This window comes from Kryptolebias marmoratus, linkage group LG6, assembly GCF_001649575.2.
Source record: "Kryptolebias marmoratus isolate JLee-2015 linkage group LG6, ASM164957v2, whole genome shotgun sequence".
Lineage (NCBI taxonomy): Eukaryota > Metazoa > Chordata > Actinopteri > Cyprinodontiformes > Rivulidae > Kryptolebias > Kryptolebias marmoratus.
In genome coordinates this window covers 13,866,470-13,877,673 of record NC_051435.1, presented here as the reverse complement: position 1 = coordinate 13,877,673, position 11,204 = coordinate 13,866,470, and the positions used below count along the sequence as shown (strand labels likewise).

The following is an 11,204-nucleotide window of genomic DNA, read 5'->3' as shown; positions in this document are numbered from 1 at the left end:
TTGCCCACGTGAACTACCTAGTGAGCTACTGGGAATAAATCACAAAGAACATTCTCATAAATCTGGGTCCTTCTTCTATTCTGATATGCTGAAATGTCTCTGCAGTTCCCACCTTTGTCCTCCCGTTTCTGGGCCTTTGAAGTGAAACACTGTCCCCCCTGTACAGCCCTAAATCATGACAGGCAGAGTGGGCCATTTCTCACAAGGGAGAGCTTTCACAGGAGGTTATTATTACATGCAGGCCAATAATAGTCAAATGTGGGCTGTGGTTCGTGTTTATGGGCTTGGGTCATGTCAAAGAATATACAACGTGACATGAAATGTAATAAATGCTGTTAAAATAACGGATGGAGAGCCAAAAAAGTTAGTGAAGTTTAGGAGCTGTTTATAACTTCTGTTACTATACATAAGAGAGGGGGGAGACAATGAAATGATGCTCTGAAGGACACAAAGATAAAACATTTTGAACAGACAAAAATCTAAACAATGTAGATGATCCTTACATGGTTGTTTTATTTATTTATATATTTTTTCAACAGATAACCAAAATGTCTCTTTACCTTTTGTCCCTGCTTTATTTTTCCTTTTTTTTAATTTAAAAAGCCAATCATAAATGACGCTGGGGTCAAAAGGAAACATCAGCGTGAATCCATCATGCCATGGACTTGTAATTTAGTGAACATTTAAGTAGTGGAGGGGAAAAATAGATTCAATTAATTACACAAAGTGTTCTGGAGGCAGGGTTATAAATCAGTAAATGGGGAGTTGGTGGGCGGTAGACTTGGCTGACAGATTGCTCTTAAAAATAAGCTTTCAGCTGACAGACCTGCGTTTGACTCCAACAGAAAACTGTTCTTCTTCTCTTGTTTTTTTCCCCTCTGTGTCACTGTTTCATGCAGACATTAGGCATGCCAAGAAATCTGAGCTTTCAAATTAGTTTTGCACAGTAGCTTGTTCATAGGCATCAGTACAAAACAACCACAAAAACAATGTTTTCAGCTGAATAACAGCTGCCCAACACTCAACAAGCCCAATATTTTCCAACAAAGCGGGAGACAAGATATAGAGTCAGTAGCTGCATTTACAGAAATACTTTTATCAGTGCTAGAAAAAAAAATCTTCTGTTTGATCAGGAGAAAACCTCTTCTATAGTGCAAGCTTAAAGACTGACCATCTGCTAAAGAAGATCTCAAAGAGAGAAAAAAGAAAACATAAGATACTATGGAAAGAAGTGCTTTTGACTGATACGGTTAAAACTAAAATGTTTGGCCCAAATGTTAAATGATTTTTGGGGAGAGAAAAAATGTTCATTGATGAAAGAGTAAATGAAACCTTCTCCTGTTAAAAACATATTGATACGTTAATTACACTGTGGGTTTAGGTCTCCAACGCTGATTAAATTAACTGTTTCATTGATTGATAATATATATATATATATATATATATATATATATATATATATATATATATATATATATATATATATATATATATATATATATATATATATATATATATATATATATATACATATATGATTAAATTAATTACTAGAAAGTTCTCCAGACAAACAGCAGTCTTTAAAAAGTCTGAATATAAGAACAGTGTGGACTCCACAATAAGATAAACACATTTCAAAATCAACAAAAATGAATATTAAAACATTAACAGTTTCTTAAAGCTATCATTGTTCCTTGAGCTGCAATTATAAGAATGTCCAGAAATCTCACTGAATTAAAGTTTTTTGCAGGAAGAATGGATGAAAATGAACCAATGCAGACCTATTAGCTAATGCAAAAGTATTTAAAGTATTTAAAAGGTATGAAGGTCTTTGGCAATTCTGTTTTTAAAAAAGTTATCAAAAAGTGTGCTCAAACATTTTATTTTGGACCATTTTTAAGATTTTGAAATGGTGGAAAATTAATATAAAAAGGAAGTTTAAAACTTTTAACCTTTAATTCGGTGCTGGCCTGAGACCAGGTTGCGTTTTATAGACTCACTTCACTAGAATTTTCAACCTGAGGTGAGACACTTATTTTATACTGAAAGCACAAACCAAATTGATTAAACACAGGCCACAAATTGCACTCAAGGACCTTTACTTTAGGTTTAATTGTTGCCAAGTCCTGTGAAGTTAATGACTTAAGATGAAAAAGTTGCACCAACCTTTCCAGCTGCATTCTCTGGTGCACCATATGGGCCGTATAATCTAAAAGCTTTTATACAAATTTCAATGAGCAAGGTCGAGTGAAACAAGGAAATGTGTTTTAAAAAAATGGGTAATAATTCCTTGAGGTCTATAGTGACATAGTGACACCCTTCTTGTCTTGGCTCTTTTCCATGGGTGATAATTGGCTCACAGCTTTTAAAAAAATCTGTTAAAGGAAGAAAAAAAATCGTGTCGTCCTATAGTTCCTGATCACGGATTTCCCCCCATCAAGTATTGACCTAAAGAACATTTCTGTAAAGAGTCTCCACATTGAAGGCTCATACACAGCCATACTCCCCCACCCACACACACACTCAGTGGAAAAACAAACTTGATCATTAACCTATCACAGGACGTAGTTCCCACTCCACCCTTTCCTCTCCTTCACAGACCCTGACCTGAATGACGTAAAGCGAAAAGGAGAGGCTACAAAGACATGCTCTCCATCCTCCCATCACAAGAAACAAGGCTTATCTCTCTTTGTTTGCTCAGGCCCTTCGACTCTGCAGGTGGTGAGAAGATGGAGGAAGGTTCCAAAAAAACAAAATATGTAAAAAGTTGGAACAGGTTCTTAAAAACCAGCCTCTGCACAGGAAGAAAGGCTAAAACAGAGGCCTGGTTGTGTTCCGGCCTCTTAATGTACAGGCTAAGGGTCAGATCAAGTGAAGTAACCCAGAATAACAGGAAATGATTTAATGCACATTTCCTTGTAGATAAGCAAAAGCTACATGAAAGAATGGTTTCAGATCTTGATTGAGATTTTATTGGATAATCAATTCATGCCTGGTTAATGATGTTGTAAAAACACCGTTAAACAAGTTCCAACACGCTCAGGATTGAGTGCTGGGGAAGATGAAAACATGCTGATGAAGCTATGCAAATTTCAGGAAGAAGAGCTCATGCTTTGTGGAACCATCTGAGCTAATATTAATAACAGTAATAACAACATAAATAAAATGTCCTAAGATTAATTAACCAGTATTTTTTTTGTTGTTTCTTTCTTTTTGCAGTAGCTGTTTGAGAACTTGACGCTTCTAAAAAAAAATTGTCAACTAATTTCGGGGCATGGGATTGATTAGACTTTCAGTTTTTTATCCACATCAGCACATATTTGTCCCCATCTGCTGGTGGCGAGACATTTCTATAACTGAATGCATGCGTTTAATGACAACTTTAATCCGTGAGTTAATTAGGATCAGGAGAAATATGTTTCTTAGCCAAAAATGAAAATGTAACACACATGCATATGTTTACAGAAATAGTTTGAATTGTTTTTAAGTGAGGTCTTGTGCAAAGGTTACGAACAATTATTGCCTTACCTGCTGTAGATAGCTCTTTGACTGACCTCAGTTTGAGAGAATCGTTTATTTCTGACTTTATTGACAAGCTAGTGACTGGTTAAGTGTCATCAAAGTGGTTTGCTGCTTCTTGAAAGAACCCTAATCTCAAATAGTTCATTGCAGTTTATTCAAACGCTATTTCAGAAACTTTTACATTGCTGACAATTTTGCATGACATGACTAATTACTTTCAGTTTTCTGCTTGTTTATGAGTACAAATAATGGTGACAGCTGAACTGCAACCATTTCGGTGCAGCTTGGGGGAATCCCAGCAGGAGTTTCATCATATTTCTGTCAGAATAACAATGTAATCTGATACTGACGGCGGTTTAAAAGTTAAAAAAATTATGTTCACATCAGTTGATGTGAAATGTTTGAGATTGGAGTTGTTTAAAGACTGCAACAAACCACTTTGGTCCAGCTGCTATCTTGTCAATCTGGTCATATTTAAACTCTATTTCTCCAAGCTGGTTGTTAAAGAAGCTACCTACAACAGGTAAGATCGTAATTGTTTATAACCTTTCCACAGAACCCCACTTCAAAATATCTGAACTATTTCTTTAAGGCCTTTCATAATCCCTGAATGCTTTACACAGTTTTGGTATTTTAAATTAGTGAACTGAACCACCCTCTGTTTCTACAGTTATTAAATAACAACAGGAAAATCTAATTAGCTTCACATTTATTTATTTTTAAATTCAAACCTCCAAAATAAACCTCATTAATTATCTCACATTTCAACATCTTTCTTGTTATCTTGAAAGCAGCCTGCGTATTCTGAGAAATACCTCTGAGTGTTTTGCTTTTGCAGATTGGCTTATCGCATGTCATCGCAAAACTACGGAAATACACGGAGCATTACGTCACCTCCACGAAACCGACTCTGAATGTGTTTTTAGACTGAAACTATGTCAACAAAAAGCAACAGGGAGCAGCTCGGAAACATGCGAAAAATGAGTGCGAGTCGCATTCCTGACCTGTTCCTCCTCCGCTAAAACACACACAGAAAAGTGTTTTTTAATGGTGGACCTCAAGTAAACAGAAGCCTCTGGTTGGTTGAATGAATTACAAGGTGCTGTAGCTGTTTATAGTAAATGTGAAGAATGTGTCTTAAAGTGATCTGCAGTAAAATGAGAACCAGCTCATTTAAACACACCTTACTTTTTATTTGTTCAGATTGACTTAATGAGCTGCATTAAATCAACTCCTGTCAAACCTGCTCTACTTAATTGGAGGGACTTTAACTTATAAAGGACCTTTCTATGGATATTCCAATAAAACACAATGTGTATGTTAAAGTCTAAAGCTTTTATGCTATTCTGCATTCAGAGTCTCTTGAGGCCCCAATTCTCTGTGGCGCCAACTTACTCTGCTCTGCCTCAGCTCTGCTCAGTAACTTCATACATCACGTCTGCCTTTCTGCCGATGTACTCCGTGCTCCCAGTGTTTCCATCATCCCAGCAGTAATGCAAAATGCGGGCAACACTCATAAATGTCAAAACTCGGTCTGCCTATCTGAGTAAATGAGTGGTGCCTTTGTGGGTTAAGTCCCAGGAGAGAGTTTCAGAGAGATTTATTTAAGTTTCAACCCCCGTGCTCCTCAAATCATCGCACCAACACACCCATCTGAGAAACATTCAGACTATTTCATTGGGATGCATCCAATATGAAGAAGGTGACAAAAAAAAGAGATAAGAAGGAGCAATCAGGACAATCAAATTATAGGAAATAAAATACAATCAGTTAAAGAGCTGGAATTGCTTTATATTATATATAAAAAAAAGTTTATTTGGGTTTGAGAAAACAATAAGTCATTGTACAGTGGGAGATATTAGACAAACAGTGAGGCACAGAATGTAATATGGGGTGTAACTGGAAAATTCAAGATTACGGTGTTTGGAAATAATAAACATGAAGAAATGTTGCAGTTTTATGGTGACTTTAAGGTTGGACACTTTACAAAAAACCTACTATTAAGAATCCAAGAAGTATTTAGATCATTACTTTTATTTTTATGTTCTTTGTTTTCTTACCTGAGGAATCGAGTGGTGAAATGTTCTCAGCAGAAACGATAACCTGCAGGCTAGAACCTGTTTACCATCCACATTACTTAAGGCATTCATGCAAAATATTTAAAGAAAATCTTGAAAATGAGAACAAATTGCTTTGCAAGTTCCTTATGATAAGAAAATGTGGTAGTTCAAAGCTATTACATAATAAAACCAAAAGACTTTAGAAAGAAAAAAGAGGAAGCAAACACAAAATTAGTAATTTGGCAATTTGATGCATTTCACACCATCTTTACACAACCATGTGGCCTGTTATCAGAACAAAGAAATATCTAGCTACAGCTTTGAACTCTTTTTAAATTTTGTTCCTATGCTCCAATTCAGAGTAGCAGGTACACAAATTTTGAGTACACCATGTAAGATAAAAAAATAGCTTTTATTTATTTATTTTTTGTCTAACATTTTGCATCACTGAGCTGCGGTTTGAAATGAGCTTACTTTAACTGTCATCTTTAGTTTTAAATTGAAATTAAGTCGGTTTTAAGACTTAAAAACAATTATTGACAAATGAGCTGTGCGTCATCTAGTGTTCAAAGGCAGGTACTATCTTATTTTGAAGGCGGAAGTGGGAACGCCAGACTAAAAACCGGAAGTTAAAGATTTTCTGGAATAGACAAAAGCATAAAAAATACTAAGCACCAACTGAAGGAAATCAAGTGCATGATGTAGCAAGATATTACAGTATATAATTTTTTTAATCCTCTTTTTTAATGTCAAGTACGCTACACCATAGATCGTTTCATGATTAGGCTGCTCGTTTTTAGGTTGTATTTTTGTAGGCCGCGATGTTACTATTTTGTTCTTTAAAAACTAGTTTCAACACCTGTTTATAAGCGATGTTATTTTATTTTGAAGGGTAAGAGCGGAAGCCGTGTACTGTCGCCGTTATGTACAGTCGGAGTTAGCCCTCAGCGGCGGCGAGCAGCATGGCGTACAGTGCGAAGATAGGTCCGTCCATCCTAAGCAGCGACCTGTCCTGTCTGGGCAGCGAGTGTGTCCGGATGATGGACTGCGGGGCGGATTATCTGCACCTGGACGTCATGGACGGGTCGGTTTATCACCTGCTACGCTACCGAGCCTGCTAACAGCTAGCAAGCCAGAAGAGAGAGCAGAAGTTGGCTAACACCAACAAGCTAAACTAGCCTGCCAAAACTTAAACTGTGTATACGTGTAACTTCAAATTAAATGTTTATTTAAAGCATTTAAAAATGCAGATGTTAAACATTAAGCTTCCTTTGACGTGTTAAAGTTTATTTCGTCTATCTAGTAGTTAAGACGTGTTTCTGCAAGTTAATATAATTTCCCCAATAGCTGTTTTTGTTTACCTTTTAAAGGCACTTTGTCCCCAACATCACATTTGGTCATCCCATGGTGGAGTGCCTGAGGAAGTCAGTAGGCCAAGAACCTTTTTTTGGTGAGGGTGGAAAAAAAAAAAAAAATCCCAGCACATGCTAGTCACCCCTCCTGCTGTGTGTGAATTATTGTGTTTATGTTGCAGACATGCACATGATGGTGTCCCGGCCAGAGCAGTGGGTGAAGCCCATGTCTGCAGCAGGGGCCAACCAGTACACCTTCCACTTGGAGGCCACGACAAACCCTGGAAACCTCATCAAGGAGATCAGAGAGAGTGGCATGAAGGTGAGAAGTGTCCCTCTCCCAAAAGGCACAACAACACGTCTGATTTATTTGCCCCACACTGTGACAGGAGCAATGGGCTGCACTGAAGTTGGCATCTCGCTGGGCTGCGGCTATCCGAGATTACTGCGGGAAACTTGTGAGGATAAATAGGGGCATTTGTAGCTGCAGTCTGACTGAAATCTTGAGTGTTTGCGACTAAGTTTTTAAAAAATCTATTTTCAACAGTCCCTTATCAGTGAGACCAGTTAGATAGATTAGTTAGATTTAGCACTGTTGCTTCACCGCAAAAAGGTCACAAGTTTGACTCCCGGCTGGGGCCTTTCTGCGTGGAATTTGCATCTTCTCCCCCGTGGTTAATTGGTAACTCTAAATTGTCATTAGATGGTCGTGAGAGCATGAATGACTGACTGTCTCTCTTTAAGATGGACTGACGACCTGTTCAAGGTGTACCCCCACCTCTCGCCCAGTGACAGCTTGAGATAGGCACCAGCTCCCCGTGACCCCAAACAGGAAGATGGATGAATGGATGAATTAGGTGTTTCTAAGCATGAGACTTGTATAGAAACTGCTTGTTGTTACAACAGTTTCATTAGTTATTTTAAGAGGAAATAAACAATCCAAATTAATAACTTTCTGTCACTTTACTTGATTGCATTAGTTTTATTTTGTTTTGAGTTCTTACAGGCTAAATATATGGATAACTTAAATGCATAAATCATCGCTAAATTTAAGGAATCTCCTATAGCAAAACTGCTTGCTGACTAATAGTAACTTAATTATTGTGTTTGTACATTTACTGTAATGAAATACTTTTGTGGGCCATAGGTAGCTAAAAGCTAGACTATATATACAACTAATAGAGTTAATTGTATAGGTAAAATAAATTGTGTTTTTGCACTACCATCCTTGCAGACTACTGTACAAGTATAAAGTTTAAAGTAGCAACAATCGGCTGTGTTCCTTTTAAATGTGACGTCCTCACATTAGCAGGAAGCATGAAAAGAAGAAGCTGTGAAATAACATGTCAGAAGAAGTCAAAGCATTCATCAGTACTGAGGTCCTGTTTAGTGCTGGGCATCAGTGCCTCTTGATTGTTATGTAATGAGAAGAATAAAAGTTTAATGGATGTTTGAAGGGAAGAGATTAAAGATCATTGGTTTGTTGGTTTTTGTGTCTTAGGTGGGTTTGGCCATAAAGCCTGGGACAACAGTTGAAGAACTGGCACCGTGGGCTAACCAGATCGATATGGCTCTGGTCATGACCGTTGAACCTGGTTTTGGAGGACAAAAGTTCTTAGAAGACATGATGCCAAAGGTAAGAAGAAACCACAGAAGAAGAACCAAACAGCAGAAATGTAGTTGACAGCCACAACATAACAGATCAGTAGAGAAATGCATATAATTTAGCCTAAGAGCTGGTACATAGGAAGCATTTCCTAAATATTACACGGTCCTCCATTAATTATTTTTGTACAGAAAATATTTTTCAGTCTTGATTTTTGTCATTTGAAATTTGATTTTGAATCCTCCTTTTCCGCAATGCGATGCATCTAAAAAATAGGTTATAGCCCCCACCCCTGTTTATTAAGTCATCAGAAAATCAGCTTTTGAAGCTGATGAAAACCAGAGAAAAGGTCAAGCGTTAGAATCTGGGGTGTAAGATGCATCCTGAGTGATTCATTCATTATCTGATCAAGTGTGAATGGAGCCGACTTGTTTTTAAAATCCAGAGCTCGTCCTGCTGAGACGTGGCCTTGGACACTTGTGCTTGCTTACTTATGAAAAAAAAAAAAACATATTTGTCAAAGCAACAACTCAAAGAATGCATCATTCATAGAAAACTTCCTGCTCATCATTCAATTTATGCAGCGACTGTGTCAAAAAAGTAAAAAAAAACCTACTATTTGGTGCAGAAAGTTCCTTTCAACAAGGTTCCAGGCAGCTCCTAAAGGTTTAAAACAAGCATTTATATTTTCCTAAATGCTGTTTTTTTGTCTTCTATTTAGAAAGAGTCTCAGACATAAAACTCCAGATGGTTTCAAAGCTTCAGTTTGTGTTTTAAGTCAGCAAACGTGTGATGACGCTGAAATCAGCAACACCACAAATGAGTTCTTTGCGATCAGATGCTCTGTTTGTTGCTTGTCTCCCTGCAGACTGTGTGACCTAAGCTACTTGTTTATTTGCGTATGAAAAGTGTAACTGAGGTCAAATTGGAAACGGTCACTCAAGACATGCATGGAGGTATTTTAACGCCCAGCTGTGAACATTCTTCCTCAAATCTGTCTGCTTGTCTGTAATTGGAACATCCAGGACGAATGTTAATAGCAGGTCTGAACAGGCCCTTTGACAGTGAATAAATTGGGATTGCTAGATAAGACCCAAAATATCATCTGCTGACATTTTCCCAGAATATAGTTTTTAGTACCAAGAAAGTACAGCTGGAAAAAAGAGGTCGCTGGGGAGCTACTGTTGGACAAGCTACTGAAAATGAAAGTTTTATGACAGAAAGGTCTTAAAATTTTTAATATTTCTCTATACTGTGACTCAAGTTCCACCCAGGGCCCGGCTGAACCGCAGGTCCAAAATGTTATGTTGAACCAGACTTAAAAACCAGTAAACATGTGCTTATATTACAGTTCCTTGTTCTGGTTATGCTTTTAAAACAAGTAGGGTTAGTTTTTATTGTTGTTGTTGTTGTTTAAAAGCCTTTGTTTTCAAAAGTTGTCCTACAGGATTGGGAGATGGTATCAGACATGTCTGAAACTGTTTTGTTTCTGTGTTTGTCACCAGGTGAGCTGGCTGCGGAGTCAGTTCCCTTCATTAGACATTGAAGTCGACGGAGGGGTCGGCCCTGATTCTATTCACAAGTGTGCAGAGGTAAAGGTCACCACAGCTACTTCTATAAACGTCTGAAAATCTTTTTAGGTGTTCTAACGTGATCGGTGCTTATTGTCCTTCAGGCGGGGGCCAACATGATCGTGTCGGGCAGCGCTGTGATAAGCAGCGACGATCCTCGTTCTGTCATCGCACTGCTGCGCACCGTGGTGGCCGAAGCAATTCAGAAACGCTCACTGGACCGCTGACCTGACTCCCCCTCCTGTGACATTCCACCTGCCTCCCCTCCCTCCCCACACACACAGCAGCCAGTGGGAACGACTCAGTATGGACATTTCTGGGGCAGAAAATGGTCCCGGTCAGATGGAGGGGAGCTCATTATGAACGGACAGATCAGTTTGACGTGATTGAAGCTGTGTCGTGTCTGTTTAAACCTGGTACTCCCCTGCCGCGGTCTCATTTTTATGAACAGAGTCTCATCTCAGCCCAGGAACGACTGCAGGACTGGAGCAAAGTTTACGCTGATAAACTCCGTAAACATTCCAGAAAAGTAGCTTAAGTAAAAATCCAATAAAGTGACCCAGCTTTTGAGTTTGATTCATTTTATTTTTTTAAATCTAAAATCACGTTTCTAGAATAAAATAAAACACGTTTTTTTTTTTACTGTTTTGTTGAACTCATAAGCTCCTTACTGTGTTTGTGTTTGTAGTCGTGGGAAATGGTTGCAGAACATAAGTAAACTTCAATAAAAAGGACCATAATTTACTGAATACATAATTTACTGACCATAATTTACATTCAGAGAGGATCTTTTAACTTTGCAAATGGTACATGTTTAGTTTCAGAAGCTGCTGCTAATTTAACCTTGATCCAGAGTAAGTGTTCATGTTTGGAAAAAAGAGCTAGGATAATTTGGGAAAATTCAGAAAAACATCAACTGAAGGCATAGATTTGAATTATTAAATAACTAAAATGCTCCTTTAGACATTTAAACAAGCAAAAATTATCATATACTCTTAAATACAGTTTCAGAATGAACCAAATTAAAATTCAGATGCTCAGATTTGGTTTAAGTATACAATTTCAACTTAAACTTGCTGAGGTTTTAAAAGAA

At 37.7% G+C, this 11,204-nt stretch overlaps 1 protein-coding gene across 1 annotated transcript; it reads left to right on the top strand.

The window, feature by feature from the left end:
- Positions 1-6,544: 6,544 nt before the first annotated feature.
- rpe (ribulose-5-phosphate-3-epimerase) lies at positions 6,545-10,860 on the top strand. Its single transcript, XM_017422625.3, has 6 exons — positions 6,545-6,666; positions 6,953-7,032; positions 7,117-7,256; positions 8,436-8,570; positions 10,046-10,132; positions 10,216-10,860. The coding sequence occupies exons 1-6, from the start codon at positions 6,545-6,547 to the stop codon at positions 10,336-10,338; spliced, it is 687 nt and encodes a 228-aa protein (XP_017278114.1). The 3' UTR covers positions 10,339-10,860.
- The last annotated feature ends 344 nt before the right edge of the window (positions 10,861-11,204 follow it).